Source organism: Tachysurus fulvidraco, chromosome 21, assembly GCF_022655615.1.
Source record: "Tachysurus fulvidraco isolate hzauxx_2018 chromosome 21, HZAU_PFXX_2.0, whole genome shotgun sequence".
In the NCBI taxonomy this organism is placed as follows: domain Eukaryota; kingdom Metazoa; phylum Chordata; class Actinopteri; order Siluriformes; family Bagridae; genus Tachysurus; species Tachysurus fulvidraco.
In genome coordinates, this window is record NC_062538.1 from 6,160,415 (window position 1) to 6,187,974 (window position 27,560).

General features: G+C 39.6%; 2 protein-coding genes and 1 long non-coding RNA gene across 3 annotated transcripts; 2 read left to right on the forward strand and 1 right to left on the reverse strand.

Annotated features, from left to right (window-relative positions):
* The first annotated feature begins 2,620 nt into the window (after nt 1–2,620).
* On the forward strand, nt 2,621–11,950 carry pwwp2a (PWWP domain containing 2A). The gene is made up of 2 exons (XM_047805364.1): nt 2,621–3,640; nt 7,783–11,950. The coding sequence occupies exons 1-2, from the start codon at nt 2,646–2,648 to the stop codon at nt 9,665–9,667; spliced, it is 2,880 nt and encodes a 959-aa protein (XP_047661320.1). The 5' UTR covers nt 2,621–2,645; the 3' UTR covers nt 9,668–11,950.
* A 4,305-nt stretch (nt 11,951–16,255) lies between these two features.
* ttc1 (tetratricopeptide repeat domain 1) lies at nt 16,256–26,134 on the reverse strand. The gene is made up of 8 exons (XM_027156492.2): nt 25,988–26,134; nt 23,634–24,089; nt 22,174–22,234; nt 21,898–22,010; nt 21,672–21,708; nt 20,997–21,145; nt 18,894–18,948; nt 16,256–16,524 (listed from the first exon to the last, which is right to left on the reverse strand). Exons 2-8 carry the CDS (start codon nt 24,078–24,080, stop codon nt 16,388–16,390), a joined length of 999 nt encoding a protein of 332 aa, XP_027012293.2. The 5' UTR covers nt 24,081–24,089; nt 25,988–26,134; the 3' UTR covers nt 16,256–16,387.
* LOC125139813 lies at nt 18,054–20,620 on the forward strand. Its single transcript, XR_007138937.1, has 2 exons — nt 18,054–19,152; nt 19,793–20,620. It is a non-coding gene; the product is annotated as an uncharacterized LOC125139813 (long non-coding RNA).
* Nucleotides 26,135–27,560: the final 1,426 nt, after the last annotated feature.

Below are 27,560 nucleotides of genomic sequence, written 5' to 3' on the forward strand. Positions count from 1 at the left end.
TATGCAACTATACTGATTTGACAGTAAATATCATTCATTCTTTTTGAATGGTTATGATGTTTGCTGGTTATAAGCATGGTACATATAAGCATGATAGTTATAAGCATAGTGATGATCAGTTAATTAGATGTTGAATATCATGTAAATAAATATTAGACCTTCAGTGAATTGTCACTGAATTACTATTTTCAAAGCTCTGTACGTATGAGTACATGAGTAAAATGATCAGATTAGAACATTTCAGAACAGAATTGGCAAAAGAGAAAAATACAGGTCACATCTTATGTAGGACCCATAGGTCATTGCCCCTGATGAATAGCCAATGCTCATGGACTAAAACTTCAATTGCAACAAGCTTAAGTTTGTTTAAGGCAAACAAATATGTCTCTTCCTTCTTTATTCCACTGATATGCTTGGGATAAAAAAATAGAGCACAGATATACTACAGGTTCTGCCGCTTTATCTGAATGAATCGTCTACATTTATCCACCCTCGGATAAAACAGATTAGGCACTTACAAGGCGACAGTATGACTAAGTCTATGTCTAGACACTGAAAAATAAAAAAGACACTGATTCACAGATACTGTAAGACATTACGAGATATTATCATCGGTGAGTACAGAGGATGAGCAGCTTTAAGTTGTTTAAAATGATGTGTGAATTCTAAAACTCATGTGCATATGGTACACAATACGACAAATGATTGTAGACACAAGACCTTAAAACCCATATGTGGTTCTTCGCACAAAGTTGGAAGCACAGAATCGTATAGAATGTCTTTGTATGCTGTAGAATTGCAAATCCCCTTCACTGGAATTAAGGCATGGCTTGCCAAGGTTGGTGTTGAAGAGCCGAGTGCCATGCACAGAGTCCTGATCTCAACCCCACTGAACACCTTTGGGATGAACGGATACACACACAGTGCCTCAGGCCTTCTAATCCAACATCAGTGCTCAATCTTACTGATTGTCTTGTGGGTGAATCTACAAATCCCCACAGCCATGCTCCAAAATCCATTGGAAAGCCTCCCCAGGTGAGTGAAGGTTATTGTAAGAGCAAAGTAGGACTAAATCTGGACTGGGATATTCAAACTTCCAACCAAGCTAATGTGATAGGTTAGATCAGATTTTTTATATATTCATTTTATGTTTTTAAATGTCACAGCTAATTGTCAAATTTGTAAAATATCATCAGTTTTATGATCAACAAGTCATTGACCCCATTGTCTCCTGAGGCTGTGCCAAAACCCATGAAACAGTACCTGTGACCAAGGTAGAATGAAGTGACATGATTACAACATGACAATTGAATCAGCGACCTTCACAGTTCCGTTCTCAGGAGTAGATTGAGTAGTTTGATGACCATAAACCATAGTAAAATATAAACTTTTACAATACTGTCATTAAAAAGTGTCACTTAAGGTTTGACAATAAATTCTATGTGATAAAATATGATGTAAGGACAATTCATTTAGGTAAATTTCACTGGTTAATTTTTTATGAACTTGGTGAACCTTTGGCATGAATCGAAGTTAATTTTATTGTAGGTACTGTGCTGTGAAGTCATGAAAAATAGTCATCTCACATTACTAAAATAGTGTAGAACACCAAATATTCTGTGCTCTATGATAAATTCTATTCTATGCTAAATTATTCTGCAGTAGTCAAAAATATTCACATCTTGAGAACTCTCACTTGCTCTTTTGATCTCGTTCTCTCTGTATCTATTACCTTTGGACTGACTGAGCAGATGGAAATATGTATAACACAGAACCTGATATACTCGTGTGTACACAAAGAATGTATTCAGCTCATCGGTGTATTATGTTAAGAATTTGAAAGCATGGAGGAAGCAAGATTTTTGTAGATAATATACAGGCTCTTTACCTATATAGATTTTAACGATATACACAGAGAAATATAATAAAAACATGTAGTGAGAATAGAATCGAATGGTCACTTAAAGACAAACTCCACACTGAAAATTTGTTTATATTGAAGGATTTGTGACGTGTTTAGTGATTCTGGTGCAAATCCATCGTCTCACTTGTTATCGCAGTCTGTTTGACTGGTTGCTTGAATTGACTTTAGTAACTCAAAAAACATCTTTGGCCTAAATATTGTTAATTTGGACCCGATGTGTGCTGGTAGTGTAAGGTTCTGGAACAATAAGTACTATGGCACTGATACATAGACAAAATATGAAGTTTAACGTATATATATGTTGTGTGCTTTTAGTGTGTGTGTGCGCTTTACTTCTCTTTTTGTTAAGGTGTGTGTGTGTGTGTGTGTGTGTGTGTGTGTGTTTAATGGGTTAAATTAATGTTTAATTTGAAAGTAATTTACATTTAATAGGTTGAGGAACCCCTGGTGCAAAGGGTATATTATTCATGCAACTCAACATCGCCCCTAGTGGAAAATGTCGCTGAACTTGTCTCTTTTTTTATGCAAAGCAATATTGACAAAACAGAAGCCAATTACAATCGCGTTTTCAGTACTTCGATTTGAATGACGGTAATTTTATCCACTCAGTGACAGATTCGCGCCGAACAAACCAATAGTGAGTGCGTTTAGTTTTTCGGTGGGCGGGATCTCTGCTTATCAGTAGGAGAGGGCCGAGTAGTAGTTGCAAAGCGGAAAGAAAATGGCGGCCGTGGCTGCGGAGCCAGGAGCTGCTGCTGCTGCAGCAGCATCAACAACAACAGTAGGGGACGGGCTCGAGTATGAAGCGGAGCCCGGTGAGCATGTGGTCGGATTAGAGCACGACTCGGCAGCGGGCTTCGTCCCAGAAACGGAGCTGTGTCACCCGTCAGAGAGAGTGGATGCAGTTCAGGAATGCAGTACAGTCCGAATGGAAGTGAGAAGGCCGGAGCTGCGAGTCGCGGGGAAGGCGCTGTGTGTGCACGCAGAGGATGGACACAGCGACACAGACTGCACACACAACGACACTGGGGCTGCAGAGGAGCGCCTGAAAGAGTCCGTTAATCCAAACGCGCCGGCTGCTAATAACGAGGTCAGTCCACACGAGTCCATCACAGACTCCGAGCCTGAACCCTCCACCGTTTGTTCACATCATGTCCCCGCTCGATCTGCCCATGAACCCGGATTGTCTGTGACACAAACGGACGAATCATCCTACATCCATCCCGAATCGGTGCATCCTGCTGATCTAGAGCACGAGTTAGTTGGATCAGAGACAATCTCAGAGCCTGAAGCTGCAAGTGATGCCTCCGACTTCAGACCTGCAGAGGATGCTTTCCATGAACGCCCTCGGTCTCCTAAATCACAGTCCACTTCATCAGAAGAAAGAGAATCGTTTAGAGAATCGCTTGTACAAAGTTGCATGAGTGACTCTTCTAACATCTCTAGTAAGGACTCTGTCCGACTTCTGACGGTGACCGAACATCCTCACGCATCCCCAGAACCTGAGGATGAGAGTTTAGACTCGGGTGTGAACGCAGAACCTGAGCAAAAAGTGTGTACAGGATCTATGGACAGACAGCCCGACGAGATCTGTGGGCTCGTACCTGGTTCTGAGGTTCGGGTCTCACTGGATCACATCATTGACGATGCACTTGTTGTGTCGTTTCGTTTAGGCGAGAAGATCTTCTCTGGGGTTCTTATGGACCTTTCCAAAAGGTAAACACCTACATTACATGGTGCAAGGAATTAAGACCTGGTAATGACTTGTGTCTTGTGGCATTGTCAGTAATCTTTGTTTACATTTTTTGAGTGAAACTCCACCCCTACACATGGCAACCATATGGTTAGTGGTTAAGGTGTTTGACTACTGGTCGGAAGGTCATTGGTTCAAATCCCAGGTCCACCAAGTTGCCACCGCATGGCCCCTGAGCAAGGCCCTTAACCCTCAATTGCTCAGGTGTATAAACTGAAATAAATATGTAAGTCACTCTGGATAATAGTGTCTGCTATATGATGTAAATGTAAATATATTACTTAATGATTTTTGTAGTTATGCTTTTTAATAACACAGCCACTGCATACTGCAGCAACGAGAAGTCTTTTTGTAAAGAATTGCACCAACCTGTAACTGAGTATTTATATATACTAGTGCGGATGTGGTTGCATAGTGGTTAAGGTTGTGGGTTCAATTCCCAGGTCCACCAGGCTGGGCCCTTAAACCTCAATTGCTCAGTTGTATAAAACGAGATAAAAATGTAAGTCGCTCTGGATAAGAGCATCTGCTAAATGCTGTAAATGTAAATTATTGTCTACATTATATTAAAAATCCTGTAACGGGTCAGATTTGTCATTTTTTGGTTCGATTCACTGGTGTGCTGTGAACAGGTGTAGTGTTAATTTAATGCATTACGGATCATGCAAATGAGCAGAAGACACTGTCTTAAAGCACATCACCTTCATGCATGAGGATTTTTTTTATAACCTAATGAGGATGTGAGAACTGGATCAGTATCTTGTATCATCTAACACTTAAGACTGAGATATTTGATATCGATATATCGAAAATGCCTGATGAATCAGAGTGTAATTTCCTTTAGCAAACAAGTGCTACATGCTAAGGGCATACTGATTTTTCTCTAACCAATCATGAACCCGGTATTTTCTCCTTTCCATGTCAAACGAACGAATGAGGCGTGTTTACGGTGGTACTTGATAAATAATTACTGTATAGAGGTATAAGCCTCATAAGTAAAACTGAGTTATTAAACTGCATGGTTTTTAAGCAAGGCTGGAATAATTTGGCGTTTAGTTGAAATTGTTTCCATTCCTGGAAACGATATAAGTAATTTAGAAATTATAAAAATTATGAGTATTCTGTTGTTGAATTACAACTCAAGACATCAAGTCGTTTGTCTTTATTGTATTAGCACAGCAAGCTATTTTTCCTTTTTGTCCCGATCGTTCCAAATCTCGAAAAGGTCGACAAGAGCCCAAAACTGTTGAGATGGAAAAAAAAGACTCCAGTATACATTAGAACTTCTAAATGAATTTTAATGAACTGAATTTTAATTACATCTCATATGTTTTAAGATAAGACAAGACATACCTTTATTTGTCCCACAATGGGGAAATTTCTCTGTTACAGCAGCAAAGAGAGAGAAATGCAAATATATAAAAGAATAGAGACATAATATTTGTATATACAGTATATACACAACACATTGTATAAATACAGAAGAAAAAAAAACAAAACCACGAGTAGTAGTTATGCTAACAGACATATTGCACACAGGTAATATTGCACGTTTTTCAAAATTTGTTATTACACATGTTATAAGTAACTTTGTTATTGTTATTATTACAGTTAAACCATAATAACAGTGTGTATTATGGTGACTGGTTCACTGGGACCAGCTTTTATATTTATATTATATTATTATATGTAAGTTCTGGGTTTTGATACACAGCATCAGGTTAATCAAGTAGTTTGCAATTTTTCAAACTATTGAGAGTCATAGCATGCTAAATAAATAGTTTTGGGTAACAAAGTAATTAAATTTCTTCATTTACAAGCAATTTAAATGCGCTGTGTCGTCACTCAACTGTGTGTGATGTCAGGTTTTAAAATAGCAGAACTGTTCACTAAACATAAATGTGCAGTGTGGCTTATGGGTTAGTTTTATTGATCTTTAGGTGAAAGTCAGTTGGTGGGCTGTGTGTAGAAATGAACACCACACGCTTAGAATAAAAAAATGTAATCTGTTCCCCGAAATGTTATGAACAACAAAGAGTTTACTTTTCAGTGGCAGAAAAATACTTTTAGAAATCTAAGAACCCAAAACTATCCAAAGACTGCTTAAGAATGATGTAATAATGTATCTCAGCCACACCCAGTGTTAGTTTGGGTTTTATCATTAGTCTGCAACATAATTCCTGCGAAAAAGCTGACCGTTCCAAATAAGCTGCAAACGTTTTTGTTGCTCAGTTCGCTTGTGAACGTTCTTGTCTTTAGTTTACCACCAGGGATTGACTAGAAGTCTTAGTTCTATATCTATTCATGCCACAGAACTACATGCTAAATCTACAAAATAATTTATTTGAACACAATCAGAAATATTTCCACACAAATGTAAACATAGTGGATTGAAATGTGTATATATAAAATGTGTCAATGCAGCATCATAATTTCAAATGTTGAAGACACTGCTGATCTGTTTTGTGCAAATCAAACCCTTCAGACCTGTTGTGGACCTATGGATTTAAACACATGTTGGAAACAAAAAACCCTGCAGATATTGTTTAGCAGAAATAACTCCCAAATCCTCGCTTTCATTGATATTCTCAAAATTGCACAAGATCAGCACATGGCTTCCCCACCGATGAAGTGACGAACGGTCACTGTTGAATTAGAGAGCCGTAGAAAAATAACCTAAAATTGGCCTTGATATGAAGATTAACTCAAGCTTTTGACCTGCTGTCATGTTTTGGCTAACTGAATAATTGGATGAAGGCGCAGGTGTTCCTATTAAAGTGGCCTGTGAGCGTAGCTCCATGCTAGCTCTGCATGCCGATGTCTGTGAAACCGAACACTTCTAGATGTTTTAGAATATTGGCACTGGATATAAAATGTCACTTCTTTACAGTGAGTTCTCTTGTGTTCTAGCCGTCTGTCGTCTGTAAGCTTTTTTTTTTTAACAGTGCCTGGGCCAAACAGTTTTCTCCAGTTCTGATAAGACATGCCATATGGCCACCCAAGTTACAAGCAGAGAGTGTACAGCAAATGGTACCTACTGCTTTAGTTAAACTTGTACATTATCTAAAGACATTATTACAGTTTGTGCTCTATTTTGCTACTCAGGAACAAATTTATACTTCGAAAATGAGACAGTATTATTGGGGTTTTCCTGAAAAAATGTTATCTTAAATGATGCTGCATTGAATGTTTTAGTAGATAGAATATTCCTTTTAAAAATTATTAAAAGAGTTTTAAACACGCACTGTTAGTGTTTTAAGAAGTTTCATGCACATAGTCCAAATCTTTTTGCGTCATAGCTTGGAATATGATGTGCTGGTTATATTAGGTCTCAATCAGGTCGAAGGCGATCTTCATTTGCATTTTTGGCATTGGTTCCTCTTAGGTTTGTTAGACCTCATCCCATCTTGAAAAATAATTGGATCTATTGATTCCTTTTTAGAAAAGATTGAGCGAAAGCTATTGTTTTATTCATGTGCCTTTGATGCAGAATCATAGTCCCAGACATGAAATGTGAAGTTTTCACTTTCTCTTTCTGCCAGACTAAACTAAAATCAGCATATTACCGGATTTTATTAAACAAATAAAATAGTGCGACATAGATGGCTCTGATTACACGAGCCTTCAGCAGACATAACAGCACCAAAACAGACATAATGTAAACATAATCATCTCTGATCTTTTAAAAACAAAATCTTTTGATTCGTATTGGGGATTTAAGGAGGCTTTTCCCTTTTGATCAATTCTTTTTTTTTTAATTTATACATCAATAGCAATAAATTATCCACATTGACATCTAGAGCATCTAGTGCCACATGAGGTTTATAATAATTTGTATTTATAACAAACGATGAAGTGTGCATATACACACTTGAATTAAATAGCAGTGAAGATGTAGTAGTTATAAGATGTCAAGTGTCTGTACTGCTTTCAGCCACTGTCTTCTAAGTGAGACTGATGGCTGCAATCATAGGATATGTGTGTAATTTCAAATGGTAAACAAGAAGCCAGTCCACGGAAGATGTTCAAAACATGCAAATAAGGCAAAATGTATTCTGCTTTCACTTATTTAATATGTTTGCCGGTTTCTATTCTCTGTCCTCAGATTTGGACCCTATGGAATTCCAATAACTGTGTTTCCCAAGAGAGAGTACAAGGACAAACCAGAATCTATGCAGCTTAAGACTGAGGCATTCCAGTCAGAGACTGAGAAGGGAGTCACTCAAGGAACTCCCGACATCCTTTCAGAGGAACCTGTGCAGGGGCCGTCAGTGGCTCAACCCAGTCCTAACCCTGAGCCCAAACCATGGACTGTAAAACCACCCCCTTTGTTTCATGAGGGGGCTCCTTACCCGCCTCCACTGTTCATCAGGGACACCTACAACCAGTCGTTACCTCAGCCTCCACCTCGCAAGATTAAACGGCCGAAGCGCAGGCTATACAGAGAGGAGCCCACCTCCATTATGAATGCCATCAAGCTTCGACCGAGACAAGTGCTGTGTGATAAATGCAAAGGGGCTGTGGTACAAGGGGATAAGCGTGAAACGCGCAGAGGCCCTGTATCAGACTGCCGGAGCGATGATGTAAAGCGTCGGCGCAATGAGAGCACAGCTCCGGGTGCTGGGAAGCGGCCTCGCAATGATGCACGATCAGAGGACAGGAGCCGCTCGGCCGATGTGCCCAGGCGGCAAGCTGCAGCGATACGGGTCAATTCTTCAACCACGTCTACTCTGGGCCAGAGCCAGGTAAAAGGAACAGCTGCAGGGAGCCGAGTGATTAAAGGAGTATCCGCCGCAGCACCAGCCTCAGCCAATTCCCGGGTCCAGCTCAGTGCCAAGAAAGTGTTGCAGAGCAAAAATGTTGACCACTCGAAGGCACGTGAAGTGCTGAAGATGGCCAAAGCACAGAAGAGGCAGAGGGAATCCGTCACCGGCAGCAGTGCTAACACAAAGGCCATAACGAGGGCGGCAGCTCTTCAAGAGGCCCACCAGAAGGTTCACTTCACCCGACGACTGCAGCAGATCAGTGGAGGAGGAGCAGGCATGTCCAACCCGCTGCCACCCAGGATGCGCATCAAGCCTCAAAGGTACCGTAATGAAGAAAATGATTCTTCCTCATGTAAGCCACCTTGCTTGGAGAAAGTGCCGGGAGGAGGGCGTTTAATGCTGCCTAAGCTAGCTGCTCCTCGCTGCACCTCCACACGCTCCGCAGGCCAGGCCACTGCCGCTGCAGAGCCTCAGGGGCCAGACAGAGAACTGGATCCCCCGTTGAGGCAGGCACGACCCAAACCCCAACCGCTCTCCCAGCCACCATCGGACCACAACAAACCGCAGTCTGAGCCAGAGGAACAGGGGCAGGAGATGGGTGGGAGCAAGGCTGGCAACCTGGTTGTATACATGACCCTGAAACCCAGGCAGCCCGATTCCTCTAGTACCTCCATGTGCAGTGTCGATAGTGCAGATGACTTAAAGTCATCAAACTCTGAGTGTAGCTCGACCGAGACCCTTGACTTCCCTCCTCCTGGCGATTTTCGATCTGCCTCTGCCCCTGGCACATCTTCCACTTTCGTCTCTGCCTCATCCCCTGCTCCAAAGGATTCGAAAAAGCGCAGTAAATCCCTAAAAGCTGCAGTTTTTTCCAAAAATGTCTCAAAGTGTGTTGCTCTGGATGGCAGGACCATTTGCGTAGGGGACATTGTGTGGGCTAAAATCCTTGGTTTCCCTTGGTGGCCTGCCCGCATCTTAGCTATCACAGTGAGCCGCAAAGATAATGGGCTGTTAGTCAGGCAGGAGGCTCGTGTGTCCTGGTTTGGGTCACCTACCACTTCCTTCCTGGCAATTACACAGCTTGCCCCCTTTCTAGAAAATTTCCAGTCTCGCTTTGACAAGAAGAGAAAGGGCCTGTACCGTAAAGCCATCACAGAGGCTGCCAAAGCAGCCAAACAGCTCACTCCTGAGGTTCGCGCCTTGCTAACTCAGTTTGAGACGTGAGTCTGTGTGCCTTTGAAAGGTAGGCAAAGCAGGCACAGCTTTTGCCCCATACCCCTTTCAGCAAAGAAAAAATTACAAACTGTTCACCCCTTACTGTACCCAGCCACCTTTCAGAGAGAAGCCCAAAAAGTGTCAGGCCTTTCATCCAGGACTCATTTATTTAATTAAATTAGGGCGTCTGGAGCTGAATGTAGTTAGACGTTGACTGAGATGCTGGATAAAATAATGATAGGAAATGGTTGTCATGATTCATTTGAGGAAATATTCTCATGTATTATTTAACTTTATTTGAGCCCATATGCCATATTGAATCTATCATTTGATATTTTCACGTCAGTATATTACTGTATTAGCACACATTGAGTTCTTTTCTTCCCAGATCACTCATTTGCTTAAACCTGTTGTCATATAGTAAAAGAATCAGTCAATGGACGACATTTGTATTATTATTATTATTATTATTATTATTATTATTATTATTATTATTATTATTATTAATGTTATTATTCCTAATCTTTTAAATAGTTTTTATTGAATTGGACTTGCTTTAGACAGGATTAATGATTCTCTAGCTAAAAGCATGTTTCAGGGAGATGTGAATTTTGGACCAGATTCAGACAGAGTATAGGCATCTCTGTTGTTTCTAGTTTCCTTGTGGGCATTTAAAAAGGAGGCACTGTGGGCTTTGATGGAAACAGTTTAGTGTTCATGAGAAGTTTAAACCAGTCCACTAGACATCTCTTAGTCTTAACACTTGCTGTAAAACTGAACACCACCTTTAAGGCCTGTGCAAAAGAAAGACAGCAAAATGTGAAAAAGGACCCCGGTGGGTACAAAGTCTCTAACTCAGGTAGACGAAGAGACTTGCTTGGTGCTGCTCCTCCTTTATAATCAGACTTAATCAGATGCTGGATCCTCGGTCTGAAGAGAAGTGAGGATTCTTAACCTGGGTGTGGTTCTTGCTAACCGTGGCTTCGCAGGCAGTTTAGCTGAGGCTTTGTTGGAGGTGTGTATAAGCCAAAGCCGCCTCAAGTGCCAGGGAGCGGAGTGAGCAGAGGCCCTGTTCACCTCTTAGCAGATAAAACCAGAAGCAAACATGCTAGTGGAACTGAGCAGCCCTTTCCCCCACCCTCACAGCTGCAACTGCTCGCTTCACTTCTTTCATCCTCTCACCCACTTCACAACTCTTCACTTCTCCTATTCTTTCCTCCATTTGTCACCATCGCACGTCTCCTACCTTTCCCATGTGTTCGTCTTTCACGCTCTCTCATGTATATATCTGGTTTTAGCTCAAATATTCCTGTTCCCTTATTCTTGTGTGGTTGTAGTCTTTCACATGGCTCATCTGTCGTTTATCTCCGTGCTTATCACAAGCACACTTTGTTACCATCGAGCATTAAAATTCATAAGTTGCATTATTCCGTTAAAGAGAAGACTGTTATTAAACTGTCTTGCTGAAAACTAGAGCACTGAAGCACAAGACAGCAGTTCTGATAAGTAACTAGAATATATTTAACCATGATTATGCGTTCAAGCTTCTTTATGAATAATGTCGGCTTACTAGTTCAAAGATTTCTCCGATTCTAGTGTTTTTGTCTTTCAGAGGAATGTTTTAAATAATGTTTATTTGTGGTGCCTGAACTTTATTTTTTATGTCATTTCACTTGTTTTGGATCACAGGGCTAAACATGTGGGATACACAAGTGTATATAGATATATATATATATACAGTATTCAACATGTCTTTTATCAGATGCATTGACTGAGAAATGACATACCTGAGAACATTTCATACCTGAGAACAAATGGTTTTAAATTTGTATGAAGCAAGTGAGAGTTATGTTAAGAGAAAAGAAATCATTTCTCTGTATCCATGCTTGTCCTTCACTTGCATTGACATTCTAAACTGTATTTTTTTTCCACCTGAGGGATTTACTGTAAGAGAGTCTGGTCTTTATAAGTATGGCAGTCACACAGGCAGAGATCAGGAGCTTGAGAAAAAAAACAACAACAAAACAACAACATACACTTTGCTTGGTAGGCCACACTGACTGACTGACACACGTTTATTTGTCAAAAGCAGAGCAAAATGATATTTATTTTTGGTGGTTGGCTTTGTTTCATTTCAATCTCTTTATTTTTTACATTTATTATTTCTATCTGTTTGCAGGTCAGAGAATGCTGTAAAACAATTGAAAAAAAAAATTACAGTGGAAGATATTGTGTACATGTTTTCTGATGTTTTAAGAGTATATAAATAAAATGTGAACTTCAAGAATTTTACCTAGTTGTCATTATTTTTTGTATCTTCCCTGACTTAATGCATTTCATCTAAAATATCTAAACTATAGCTGAGATTAGCCAGAGCCAGCACTCTGTAACACCTGAGAAGCATTAACAAAACAAAAAAAAGCTGGCCCTATCATCGAACCTCGGAATAACGGAACAGAGCCGTTATTAAGAAAAAAAAATCATACGGTGTTCGAATACTGGCACAAAAAAAAAAAAAAAACGTTTTCTCACCTGCAAACAGATGAGTAAAGGTTAAAACAGACCAGATTTCACCTGTTATTACTTTAACATTTCTTAGAGTTCACATATACTTATTTAAGCCTTTTGATTTTTTGTCAGTTTGCAGTTTACAAGCTCACACGTTGCTGAGAAATAGTTAACGTTTATTGAGTGTTTGAAACGTTACCAAGATTGGTGTCATAAATACGTGTGGAACCCTGGGAGAACCTTTTACACTGAAATTTAGATGTTGTCTAATAAATCTATAATTGTAACGAATCCTTAGGCTTTTCTGATCTTACAGTTATGTTTGTATCTCAGTGCTAAAATTCCTACTTTTTAAAGTCTTAGACTGATAATTGCATTTAAAGATGCCTTTCCTGTATCTGAATTAATTACGTTAGTTACGATGACTTAACATCTTGATAAAAGAATGAGAAGCTGTGTAAGAGACTCACACTAGCTAGGTGAGAGCCCTTGGTATAACACCATTGTGTTTGCTGCCACTCTTCCTTTCGTGTTCATTTCACTGTTGCCGCTATTACATTTACATGTACAGCATTTAGCAGACACCCTTATCCAGAGCGACTTATATTTTTTTTGTCTCATTTTTTTTAATACAACTGAGCAACCTTACTCAGGGGCCCAGCAGTGGCAGCTTGGTGGATGTAGGAATCGAACTCCCAACCTTCTGATTAGTAACCCAACACCGTAACCCAACACGCAATCCTATAAGCCCTATTTTAATTTGTGTATTTTAGACAAGCATTCGATAGATCTGTATTTCGTCCCATAAATGCGTCTTAAGACCAACCGACTCGCAACTTATCAGTTTGTATGTAATGTGTGATTTTTTTTAGCTGCAGCAGCAAAATCAGCCTGAAAATCATGAAGTGTGAACTATCAATTAGTTTGACTGGCTCTTTACTCATCATGATCTTTTGCAGGCAGGTTAAAAAGTAAAGAAAACGGATAGCTAATGAGAGAGAGAGAGAGGGCGAGATATTTGTATAAATCCAAATCTAAATACATGAACGTTCTAGATGTCTTTATCTTCAGTCCATCGTTATCATGTCACTTTCTCTTCATTTTATCGAAACAGGGTTATTTTAAAGCCTTTATGGAAGACAGAGCAAAGCAAATCTGTGGCAAGAGATTGATCTTTGGAGAAGAACGATTATCTTCCATTTAATTTAAACATCTATTTCATTTTAGTGATTTTATTGATTTATTTTCATATAAAGCAGTGAGTCATTCTTTCATTCCTGAGAGTCAACGCTTGTGTATTTCATTAAAGGAATCTACATTGTGGTTTCTGTAATAACCGTCATGCTCCGAGGTGTGTTTAAGGTGAAGGTCTGACCTGTTGTTCTCTTTGCTCTCTTTCAGCGCTGCAACACTGAAGGGATGCTGATTGGTCCGTTACCCAGGACACTGCCATTGGTCGAGAGCCAGCAGGACGGGAGGAGCCGTCCTCACAGAGAGAACCAGGTGTAATGGAGAAATTATTTTTTATTTAAGAATAATTATATATTTATAGTAATGAATTTAAGACTGTCCACCTCCTACTCAATCAGTCATGCTGATTCCGCTCGATTGTTTTGGCTCATTTTCTTCTGTGCACATTCACAGTCACAGCATGTTTGAGGAAGGACGTCTGCAATACTGGACGGCACAGATTTGTTTTTACTATTATAAATTATAAGTGATGTCTAGGCGTCAGGGTTATGCAGGGGTTTTTAAGTCTATGTCTGTCTCAGATGAAAATTAGAATGAAGAATTGATTTAGAAACGATGGAAACCTTTTCTATGTGAAATGCAATAAATATTGCATGTGCTATGCTTCAAAGGACAGTTGCAGAGCACTGGGGAGAGATTACTGTTCTGAGGTGATGAATAAATGCCAGTGTTTCTGCAGAAATGTTCCCTCGTTCTCTCTCTCTCTCTCTCTTTCTCTCTCTCTCTCTCTCTCTCTCTCTCTCTCTCTCTCTCTCTTTGTACAAGAGAACGTCTGAGCTTTAAAACAGGGACGGAGTGAAGGCTGGATTTCCTGGAGTGACGAACATAAAATTCACTTCTGCATAAGTAAAGAAAAAATATTTTTCGCTTGTTTATGTTACGATCTGTCAAAGGTGAGAGATTTTACCCTGAGCAACACAAATAGCTTAACAATCTCATAGCACAAAGATCATTTTAAACGTCTCTCTCTTTTCTCTCTCTTCTCTTCTCTTTTCTCTCTCTTCTCTTCTCTTTTCTCTCTCTCTCTCTCTCTCTCTCTCTCTCTCTCTCTCTCTCTCTCTCTCTCTATGCCTTGAAAAAACTAGTCCCTGATCTGTAACAAAAAAAAAGATTATAATTATTACACTGTCATGACCAATTATAGTCCATGTATCTTGTCAGACTGATTTTACAGTAAATTTTTAAGATTTCTGAAGAAACATTTGTCATTTAATTGTCATAACATTACATGGTTTCATACCATACTTTCAGCTAGGATTTTTTTTTAATGACTCAGAACTCTCTCTGTCTCTCTCACTCACGCACACACACACACACACGCACACATACGCGCACACACACACACACACACACACACACACACACACACACACACACACACACACACAGAGTTCCCCCCCCACGTTTCTCTCTCTGGAAGACTTCCTTATGTATTTCAGTACAATCGGACAACTCGTGAACATACATAAAATGGTGAAAGTGGACTTGCAAGAAATTTTGTTATTACTTTATATGTATCTCTTTTCAAAACGGACAACAAAATAAACCTGCTTTTTCCCCCCTCGTACCAACATCTGTGTTCTGTTTTTAATAAAGATCTTTTTTGCTGCATGTAGAATATGATCACAATATGGACACTGTTACAATCCACTGCACTGGTTTAATGAAAACATGTCACATTTTATTCCATAGGACAGTAGCCAAAGGTTTGTAAATCCTTTTATCATAATGTAAAATCAAGTAAGGCTGCCCACTATTATGTTTTTAAGAACAACTGTACTTCTCCTTGTGCATGTAATTATATAGTCAATCATGTGGCATCGATCAAAATTTTCACTTAATGTTTGCACAAAGGATCAGAATGGGGGGAAAATGTGATATCCGTGATAAGGGCATGGATTTTGGTCCCTGACAGGCTGAGGTACGTGTCAGAGACCGCTGATCTCCTGGGATTTTTCACAGCAGTTATACAGACTTGTTTAGACATCCAATGAGCAGATGTTCTGGGTAGAAACACCTCATTGAAAAGATGACCGTAACTCAAATATCCACTATTTACAACCATGGTGAAGAGGAAAGCATCCCAAAACAGATAACGGATTGAACTTTGGGGCAGATGGAGACTGTTGTGATTAATAAATTGGCCAGAGAGTGTTAATATCTTGTAATGAACTGTCTGTCCACCTTTTGGTGGACAACTCTAGCCTTTAGAATTTACTGAAGAGCTTCTGAATTCTCTTCCAGCTGGCAGATTGTATACAGAAGGATGAAAGTGTGTCAGGCTACTAAAAGCCATCAAAGCAGCTTCAATGCAGCTTGACAGCGTTTCTACACATCATTAGAACGTTAAATGTCTTTCTTCCAGAAGATATTTGTTCCCCCGGTTGGTGATTTGGAAGGAGAGCTCTGACTAACGTCACTCCATAATCCCCCAGAGGTGTTCGTTTGGGTTATGATTCAGTCTCTGAAGGTCATTTATCATCTGATCTTTCTACTTAAACCATTCTGTGATCCCTCATGCTCTGTGAATGGAGGTGGGGTTATCATAGGATTAAAATGATAAGCCAGGAGATGCTTTTATTGATTTGCAGTGATCTGTCCTTCTAAGGGGACACATGGACTTGTGAAAGAAATGTTAAACAGAGCCTCTGATTATATCTTTAATGTTAGTTAAAACAATAGGGGAATCATGCAATCTCCTACTTAAACTATTCTGCTTTCTTTCATGGTTATGAGATTTATAGTCTTTTTTTTTTTGGCAGAGAGTAAAAGGAAACTCAATTTGTAAGGAATTCTGAGCTTTGTAAACACCAATAAAGACAAGCAGTGACCAATCACTGATCGTTCACATTCATCTTTACTTATAATTTAAGCAAAATGTATAGCGTTACACCATATAACACTGGTGAACATGTTTCTTTAGCTTTAGTCTGGTAGCTGCTGCTGTGCTGTAGCAGAAGATCCGAGCTGCTATCTGTTGTTGCTGCTGGGATTCTGAACGAAGTTAACAGAGTAGGATCCTGTGTTGTCATCCTGATTGACCTGGAAGTTGGCAGTGGAGAGTCCGAAAGGACGCAAAATCATGTTGCCCAAATCCTTAAGTTTACCTGTGTAAAAAAAAAATAAAACGGTCAATAAAACAGGAAGCTACATTTGTCTCTGTCTGTTGATGTGTGTGAAGCTGTGACTGCAGTTTGATCAATAAGGAATACATAAGCAGGCACACACCACTGACTGCTTGCTCATGCTCACTGATAACAAGGACATTTCTGTCAGCTTGATCTCTTTCAACAGGGTGTTTCCATCTTCAGAACTGCTGCACACTCTTTATTGCAGCATTCACCAATAAACTATAGAGATATGTGAAAACCCCAGGAGGTCAGCAGTTATCAAAGCAGCTCTTCGGGTATCAACAATACATTAAGATTCTGGTCTGTATCTGCAGGATTTTACACCCTCCACTGCTGTCAAGTGTTTTCCAACAGTGTTATCACGCTCGTCATCTCCTTGTTTACCAACTAACTGAATCTCTACCATCACTTATCAGATAACTGCACTGCATTCTGGAACTTGGAGTCTACAGTTTGCCGTCTCAACTTCTCAACTGCGTTAACAAAATCCTATGATTTAAGCTGGACACGCAACATCTAAGCTCCCACAAAACCTTATCTGTGAAGCTCAGCACAGTTGATAGGAACTTGGATTTTGATCCATTCTCCCACTACTTTTTATAAAGTTTACTTTTAAAGCATACTATACACCTTGCTCACAAATTTTAAAAATCTTTCTCTCTATAAACTATTTTTTCCAGTTCAATGATGATTATTTTCAGCCTCAAGCAGATATTTTACATTTTGTGTTAAGTGACAGCAAGGTGGGCGAACGCACCCTGTTTAATAAAGTGCTTCTGTATGCTTTTTTGTTCCAATCCCTAACAGAAACATACAGTGACACAAGTCAGATTGATTTTAAGGAGCAGGGGGATAAACGATACACGCTGGTGAAAAATGAGCTGTTATAGAGTGAATGATGAGACGACTTGAGCCCATGGGAAAGCCCCAACACCACACCCTATATTTTTGTCTCCTTATTTTGGTCACCTGCTAATTCCCACCCACCAACCTGACCTAACTCACTAATCATACAACAGTAACCAACTGTGAAGGTTAACCTGTGCTTCCTCAGAGACACGTGTAACCAACCAACTGCATGATACCTACAGTTTTCATGAATAGAAACCCCCAAAAATCAAATCAAATCAGTCATATAGCACATTACAGCAACCTAAGTTGAAGAGCATTAAAATAATAATAACAATAAATAAATAACAATTACAATAAAATAGAAATAAAAAATAGCAAAACCAAAAGCCAAAACCTAAACCTAAAGCCAGTGAGTTTTAAGTTTGCCTTTAAATAAAGGCAGGTCAGTGATAGTACATTTCCTCTACATTTACATTATTTAGCAGACACCCTTATGCAGGATGACTTACATATTTATCTCATTTTATACAAATGAGCAATTGTGGTTTGAGGGCCTTGCTTAGGGGCCCAGCGGTGGCAGCCTGTTGGAGCTGGGAATCAAACTCACAACCTACCACATCCCACGTAACTCAAAGGGTATTCCAGAGTTTAGGACAGGCCACTGAAAAAGAACGATCACCCCTTCCCCTCCCCCACTCCATACATTACCATGTAATATAACATAAAACATACACAAACTGCTCCTTACTGCACCAAATGTGCCCCCTTGGTTACTGGTCATGTGATATCATGTCAAGCCTTGAACTCGTGAGCTGTCTTTAATATAATGAATCATTTTTCTAGCACTGTTTAAGGACACTGGTACGTGATGTGACTCCATGAAGGCGAATGACCTTTGTGCCTTTAGTACTACCATAGTGAATCTACTCAAGATAATAAAGCTAGTTTTGTCAATTAGCTGATACGAGATCGGATTGCTATAGCTACAGTCACACGAGCTTGTTTCCTCGTTCGCCGTGCGTCCGAAATGTAATCCGTTTAAATTATACACGTAACGGTCAGCATGTATTTCTAAGGGTAGATAAAACAAAAATATCGTATACATCATTAATACGTTTCAACTGAGAATATATAAACGAAGTGAATAATATTCTTCTCAAAAAACAGTCATCTCAAAATGATTAAAGATTATCAAGATGAAACCGTGACCTGCTTCAGTAATCCTCCCTTTTTTTTTTTTTAAACAATAATGTTCTCTACTGCAGTCTGCTCGGTGTGTTTTGTTCTGGGTACATTGAGCACATTTGGTCCGTCTGCTCTCATTCTGTTAGCCTTTAGCCTAGTCATGAGCTCACAGATTAGATTAGATGAACAGAGCTGAAGGGAAAAAAAAACAAACCAAGGTCCTCCTTTGTTCCCCCGACACACAGAAAATACACTAACCCTCTCTACTGAGGAAACATTCAATATGAGAAGGAAAAAAAATCTCTTACCCAGCATCTCTTGTTTCAGTTTCTCATTTCGTTCCTCGATCTGTTGTGGTAATCTCTGCAGGAGAGGATTAAAATATACATCAAATAACATGATCCAGTAAACCTAACAGTGGAAATGTAATGCAGCACTAAATATAACATAAATTGTTAGCTTCATTTTCCGAATCTAATTTCTGTCGCATTTTTCTCTTTTAATGTACAAAGGAACTGGAATGATGCAGGACACGACGCTAAACAGTGCACAAAGTTATAACTGAAGGTCAGAAATAAGTTTTAGATCAAGATTTCATTCCAGGACCTGTGCGTGACACAGTAAAGGCTGTGTGTGGTGTGCAATCTTGTGTGTGTTACAGCTCCGTTCACCATATGGTCTTGTGTTTAAAAAGCTGCAGCTTGCATCTGACATCATGAAAAATCTTAAAAGCGGTTATTAAAGCAGTAGAAAATATTCTTAAGGACATGGTGTTCTTGTTGGAGCAGATTTGGCACAGCTTTAATTAAAGCTTGTGTAAGGAATGTAATTTAAAAAAATAAATAAATAAATAAAAACTTTATATATTTTGTAGACAGACACCTTAGAATGTTAATTATTATTTGAAACATAAAAGTGTGGATTTTGAAATAACAACATGAAAATTCAAATATTCAAGCTAATTGCTAACCATGTTGAATTAATTAAATGGATAGATAGGTAAACAAACAAACAAACAAACAAATAAATTCAAATATATATGCATAATTTCCTTTATCTGAGGTTCGGTGTAACAAATACCCAACACATCCAATACATCACTACACATTATTGCCACAACCTCATGCACTACTTAAATACTATGTGTGTTGATTTGATATCTCACAGTTTATTTAGCTTCATTCTGAAAGATATACTTTCATTTCAGGGAGCAGTATCTACTCATATGGAGTATCGGACTGATACTGTACATCATCTCCTTTTCTCCAGCATTTCTGGATGTCAGAATATCTGCTGGACGTCAGCTGAAAACTAAATCCCGACGCAGCCTCTTGTCAAGATATCGTGATTTCTCTGGACGACTCTCGGATCGCGCCATCTGGCATTGCAAGCCTGGGGTAGTTCTGGACAAGCGACTGTCAAACATTGTGAAAAATAATAATATTAAAAGGAAACATTACACCGTGCCCTTTTTATTTCCTCAGAACATGATCTCGCATACATGGTGTAATGCGTAGCATGGATTATCATGTCCCTACTACTTACTTTCATTTTTTCCTTGTGCATGATGCACAATGTTTCTGTTTTCAGATGATAGTTTTTAGTACACATGTATTCTGTCCATACTACATACTAACCAGAATCAACATGCAGGTCTGTCCTGTACAATATCAGCAGGACACTTCTTCAGTATATTATTATTTTGAGGCTGCAGCTTGCCCTTGGCAGATCTGCCTCATGCACTAACTGACTGGTTTCGACTGATTCAGACTGCAGTGACTAGTTTTCAGTCTTCCCACGCTGGCACATTTCTGCGTTCCCTCCACCGCCGACATCAGATTCAAATCCCTGAAGCTCGCCTACAAAGCCGAAAGCGGATCAGCGGCTGCCTACCTGAAGGCACTCGTCACACCTCGCTCTGCACCACGCTTCTGTCAAGCCTCTAGTGCAGCTCAACTGAACCCGCCGTTCCTCAAGCCATCATGCCCCCGGATAAAAATATGACATGTCGCTTTTTAATAAATGGAAAATAGTTGTTGGGAAAATTACTGTGGAATAAGAGGGAAAAAATACCTTGGGGCAGGCTGTTGTCGGAAAATAATCGACTACATGGTGGTAGCAGTGACTCTGCTTTACGGCAGGCCACGACACACCAAAGTCACTGGTTATTAACATGATTGTTTATTTAAGTACAAGTTTCCTAAGATCTGTTGATTATGTGAGTATCTAATGAGTATGCCTGGACATTTAGTTCACCGTATCCCTGAACCTACTGATAACTAAATGCTTTGTTAGAACTCGATTAGTCGCAGATCCTTTTGTATCCGTTTAATCGCCTCGTTCATTTTCTAAATGCGTAAACAATGGCAGCTTTATGGTGAGCAGAAAAAGATTAGGTGACGGTGACATACATAGCAGGCTTCTCTTGCTGTCGTGTTGCCTGGGTCTTTCTCCAGCACAGTCTTGTAGTCCTCCAGAGCTTCATCCAGCTTCTCTGTCTGCTCGTACAGCTCTGCTCTCCGGAGAAGGGCACGCACATAGTCTGGGTTCAGCTCTATAGCTGGAGAAGTGAGAAGAGAAATAGAAGAGATATGGAGAACACTACAGCGTTTCAGAGGTGCTGCGTAATTGCACTTTCTGCCAGCTTCAAGTTTCCTGAGCCATGACACAGGTTTTTCTTGGCTTCTCTATAGCGCTATATGTTCTCTATAACTATGTGAAGTTATTTCTATCCAGAGCCTCGTCCTGACACGACAGAACAAATTTCCACGTTAGGCGCTTTTCAATTTAATCTACTGTAATCAATTCTAATCGGATCTTTTTATTAATTTGGCAAAAACTTTGTTGGCTGTTCCGCAACTTTTTTGATGGAATGAACTGAAAAAGCCTTAATTCACACAGTAAACTTATCCTTCATCAGCATTTTATCTTCGTCAGAAACATCTCATTAGCACCTTTGTATTTGTGCAGTACGTAATTGTTAAAAAAAAAAAGTACTAATAATAATCAGCTATATCTCCATTTATCACAATATAAATGATATATACAGGATATATTGTATGGAAATATTAAAAAAAAAACTATACCTTTAGTGCAGTCACTGATGGCGTCTGTTTTCTCTTCCTAATGAAGGAACCACAGATGAACAATAATCCAAACACGTATATTAATTTCACTTATTTCATTGACTTTAATCACAGATCCTCTTTTTTAAATGAGACTTCAAATCATATAAAACATGAATAAAAACCTATTCATAATAATAAGATTTCATCAGATTCATGTGTTCATCTAGGACGTGTAATCGTGTACCAGGTGACTCCGTGCTGCTGCTCGGTTAGAGAAGAGGATAGATCTCTCCTTTCTGTAACACACAGGACACACTGCCAGGGCATCGGTGTATGATTTCTGAGCCTCTACGTATTCTGGGAATGTCAGCAGATACAGAAAAAAATCGGAATGCGTCTTTCTCTCTTGACACATAAGTTAGTTTATTGAAATCTTTACTATTGGACTGAAGAGAAATTGTTGTGTTTTAAGTGTTTCAAGAAAAATGTTCTTAAAATTCAGGACAGAGCCTATTCTTACCGCGGTTATTATAGTGTGCGTTGCCCGTTAGTTTCAGCGCCGTGCTCTCCACTTTTCTGCTCTGTATCAGAAACACAAACAAGAAATAATATGGGTGACATTTGCAATAAATGGTGCAAAAAAAAGGCAAAAATCTGCCTCTTGGTTCATGTTCTGAATGTTGCAGACTTAAATAACAGCTCTATAAAACCACGGTAAGCAGAAAGGCATCTCTGAGGTGAAGGGGCTACAACTACAGCCCCCAAACCCCAACATGTTCCTCTCCTGTCAGACAAGGACAGAAATCTGAAGCTTCACGGGGCATAAACTCAGCCAAACTGATCAGAGAAAGATTTTTTTTCTAAATCTACCATTTTTGTGTGTTTTGAGACACACTTCTGCTAACCACAACTATGTCTCTTCTGACCTCTCTCATCAACAAGGTCTACACCAGGGGTGTCTGACGTTATCCACAAAAGGCCGATGTGGGTGCATGGATTCTAATCCAGCACCGTTCTCTCTCACTCACTCATTTTCTACCGCTTATCCAAACTACCTCGGGTCACGGGGAGCCTGTGCCTATCTCAGGCGTCATCGGGCATCAAGGCAACCCATCGCCGGGCACACACACACTCTCATTCACTCACACACTACGGACAATTTTCTAGAGATGCCAATCAACCTACCATGCATGTCTTTGGACCGGGGGAGGAAACCGGAGAAGAGGGAGAACACGCAAACTCAGAGGGAGAACCCAGAGGGAGAACACGCAAACTCCACACACACACAAGGCGGGGCGGAATCGAACCCCGACCCTGGAGGTGTGAGGCGAACGTGCTAACCACTAGGCCACCGTGCCCCACAGCACCGTTCTCCACTTGGTTAATCAATAGACTCAGATGTGGCTTCTGATATTTGGAATGAAAATCTGCACCCGGAATAAAACTTCACAGTCTTGTTCTTAAGTTCACACTCTTGTTGAAAATCCCAGGAGATCAGCAGTTACATTTCTACTCAGTACAGTCCATCTGGCACTAACAACCATGTCATGGTCTAAGTCATGGGGATCATTTTTAATATTTGAACATAATTTGAATATATTAAATGTCACACATTTCTTGTCAGGAACAACAGCCTCGACATGACAGACAGCTGCTCTCACATGGCATTACAGGTCAAAGTGTATCAAGTTATAACGTTGGAAATTCACACTTTGCTCACTTTTGTCTGCTATGATTTAAAACACAAGCTTTTAAAATCTATCTGATACTTTTTCTCTTTTTCTGCTTGTGTCCCTTACATCTCTATACACTGAAAAACCTCATTTTTGGCAAAATTCCAGATGTCCAGATGGGATTAATAAAACCCGACAGCAGCTTTAAGCCAGTTTGGGAAACGTTTCTGCTTATGAGACTCCAATCATTAATACTTTATTATAATGTCCACATAAATGCATTCAGTTTAAAGGATGTGATGCTCACCTCTTTCTCCTCGTCGGTCAGGTTTTTCTCCACTTCTTGTAAATACTCGTCATCGTACTCACTAGGATTTGTTGCCTCTTCCTTGAAATCTGAGTCGCTGTCTGTTGTCCTTTCATCTTCCTCTCCCGGCACTGCATCGTTCTCCAGCGGCTCATGTCTCTTCGTAGCAGCATTTCCTTCAAACAGATTAGAAGCCTGTGCAGATTCTTCACCCATGTCAAGATTACTAATGGATTCTGTCTGTAATTCATTCACTGTCCCTTCACTGTGTGTCATCTCTGTTTGATTTAAAGCCAGTGACGTCGTCTCTGCATGAAACGTCTCCACACAGTCATAAAAACAGTCCTCATCCTGCTTTCTAGAGGTCTGACCATCTGGATGTCCTCCTGTGTCCGAGACCTTCAAAGAATCGGCCATGGCGGCCAATGTCTCACACTCGTCACCCATCGATTCTACCTGGACAATTTGTTAAAGAATCAACAGTCAGTCAGCATAGATATCAAAACTATTACTATGTTTTTAAACACTTGAAAATAGTATTAATATGAAACACATTCTGCAACTCATGATGTTGGATATATTTGCACAGTGACATCATTTTGGCCCGGTTTTAAATGTTATATTGCTCTTCTGCAATTAATAAACATATTATTTCGGTGCAAATTACATTTCAAATCAAATAATAGGATGACCAATTCAAAATAACAAATATGTCAGATTCCTAATGGTACGATTCTTTATTATTCTAACACTACACAGTTGTTATACAAATATAATTGCATCCGAGTCTCCATGCCACACTTGTAAATCAAAAAACCTTCCCAATACGATAATAAACCCCACATGGGCCACGACTGTGTTGGGCCACGATGTTTTCCTTCAGAAAATCCAGACAAAATAACTGCAAATTTTATATAATCCATATTACAGCAATAAACAATGAGACACTTTCTATATAAAATAGCCCAAAAAAACCCCTTAGTGATTAACTGAAGTGCTGTATAGTTTTCTGTGTGTATGTGTGTGTCTTTACACCTATAGCTGTAAATGCTATTATTGTGACCTGAAAGCATCCAGGAGAAACAGCAGCTCAGTCAAGAAGTACGCAGTGCATAAAAATCTATCCATAGCCTTTCCTGTGTTGCGTCACTCAGTACAGAATTCCTGAAACTGCCTCTGGATGCAACAACAAAACAAAAACTGTGCACCGGGTCCTTTGTGGAAAGCGTTCCATTGCGACGATGTCGCACACAAGCCAGAGATCAGTGCAGGAGTAGTGTGAAGCACCTCCGTCGGACTCGCGAGTCTCAAGAGTGATCTGACATGCTTGAACGGATAAAATTAATATGTTAACATCTGTATCAACTGTATGCTTCGGACGTTGTGATGACAGTTTGGAGAAAGCTGTTTCCTGACGCTGCAGACCTGACTGTGCACAAACAGATGCACTCACAAGACATGTTTCGACGAGTAACCTCAATCCCAAAATGAAGTAGATAAAATAAAACAGCAACAGCGAGCCAGGATTTCTCATCCATCATCAGTGCCTGAGCTCAATAAAGCTCTTTTGCAGGAATGAGTAAAATTCCTACAGACACATTACAAAATCTAATAAACCTTCTCAGAAATGTGCAGGCTGACAGACACAGATGAGTGCACATTTCACACTTGCACATTTGTACATACAAATTGTCTATATTGTATATTTCAATTGCACATTTCACACCTGTACATGTGTACATACTAATTGTCTATATTGCATATGTCATTCTGTTACACTGTGGAGCTTCTGTCACTAAAACAAATTCCTTGCATGTGAAAACATGCCTGGCAATAAAGCTCTTTCTGATTCTAATGAGTCTATATTAATGCCCCATGGGATTTTAACCATCTCATATAAATGTAAAGGTCATTAAGTTAGTCAGGTGTCTATATATGTTTGGTCTTAGATGTATACATATAAGGCTCAGTCTGTCTGTCATGCCTGAGACAGATAGAAAGCCAGACGTGACTGCTTTAAGTAAGTTCTTTAAGATTATTTGACTATTTTCTTACGTTTGTACCTCTAATAATCAGGAATACATTTATATAGAGCTTACAGGTACATTTATATACAACAAGCATTATTTTTAAGCCCAACTGCATCTAGATAAACAAAATCTTATGTATAAACTTAGCTTAAAAATGCAGCTAACATGTATGTTATGTACGCACAGCTAAATTGTTAGCTTCACCTTGTTCTTTTAGCAAGCGTCAGATAGAAGGTTTAAGTTTTATCAGATAGAAAAGATACCTCTTTTAAGGAAAAACGCTTAAACATATAGACAGAAAGCAACCAAAATGTTATTACATACCTAAAGGCAACTCCTCACAGTACACAGCTCCCTTCTAGAAACAAGGAGAAACTTCATCCGGTTTCCTAACGCGTCATGGCAAGAGGATTATGGGATATGTAGTCCAAGTATATTAGCACGACGCAATTGTAAAGAAAGGTCGTCTTTATTGTCATTACACGTATATATGTATATGTACTTGTGTATAATGATACAAAATGCTTCCTAACACCAGGGAAGCAGCAAAACACATTTGTATCTGTATGTACAGAAAGATAATTTCCTTTTCATCACGATAACAATAAACTTATAATGACTGATGAAGCTGATGTATACAAATATATACATTAGTGCAATATTACATATGAATAAAAGGTGAATATTAAATAAAAAGGTTAAAAAAATATATTATATATGTACACATAGATATAAAGATATAAGTGTACCGGCAATGATTGTGAAGAATGTCGTGGGATTGTCGGTGAGGTGTCAGCTGGACTTATTTGTGTTATATGAGGGACTTCAGGCATTAGGGTAGAAGCTGTACCTCAGTCTTACCTGTTGGCAGAAAGGAGAAACCTGAATCGAATGGTTAAATTCTGCCATGCTGCCAAAGTCCTTCCTGAAACAGTGTGTGGAGTAAACGCTGTTGGGATGTGTGCAGAGTTCAGAGACTTATCCTGTGCCGAACAGCTGCAATACCAGGTTGTGAAGTCCCTCATGAGAACGGATTCTACAGCACACCCATTGAAATGCTGTATGCTCGCTCTGGATAAGGGCGTCTGCCAAATGTTGTAAATGTAAATGTGAATGTAAATTGTTCAAAATTGGAGTGGGCTTTCCTCAGACACCTGAGAAAGTGTTCTGTAATGTTCTGAGCACAACATAGGCCTACACACAATCATCGTTGGACTGTATGGACTTTTTTTTTGCCCTTTGCACATACTGTCTCACATTTCAGTTGTTTGCACAATACTTTACATTTTCTCAGGGACCTGCTGCTATGACACTGTGTTCATTCTAGTATTACTGCACCCGCAATATCGTTTGAAGATACAGTATTTACACTGGTCGGCGCTGTTTCTGTTTATTGTCTTTTTTGTATTGTTTTGTAATTTTTGTTTGCACTGTCTTTTGTCCTGCACTGTCTTGTTTGACTTGTCCTGCACTTTTTGCACCAGGTTGCACAGTTGCACTTTATGTGGCTAAAACTTACTTAATAAGTCCTAGCCCTGTATTTGTTTTATGTAGCACCATGATCCTGGAGAAACGTTGTCTCATTTCACTGTGTGCTGCAACAGCTATATATGGTTGAAATGACAATAAAAGCTTCTTGACTTGAAAGTGTAGACGCAGGTTGGTCTTTTTAATGACATCTGTTTTGTGCTCTGTCCACTTCAGAGTAGAGCTGAGGGTGACCTTATTTAAAGTTGTTGACCCTATCAACAGTGTGTGTGTGTGTGTGTGTGTGTGTGTGTGTGTGTGTGTGTGTGTGTGTGTGTGTGTGTGCGTGCGTGCGTGCGTGCGTGCGTGCGTGTGTGTGTGTGTGTGTGTGTTTGTGTTGTTTCCTGTTTCCTTTAGTCAACGATCAGTT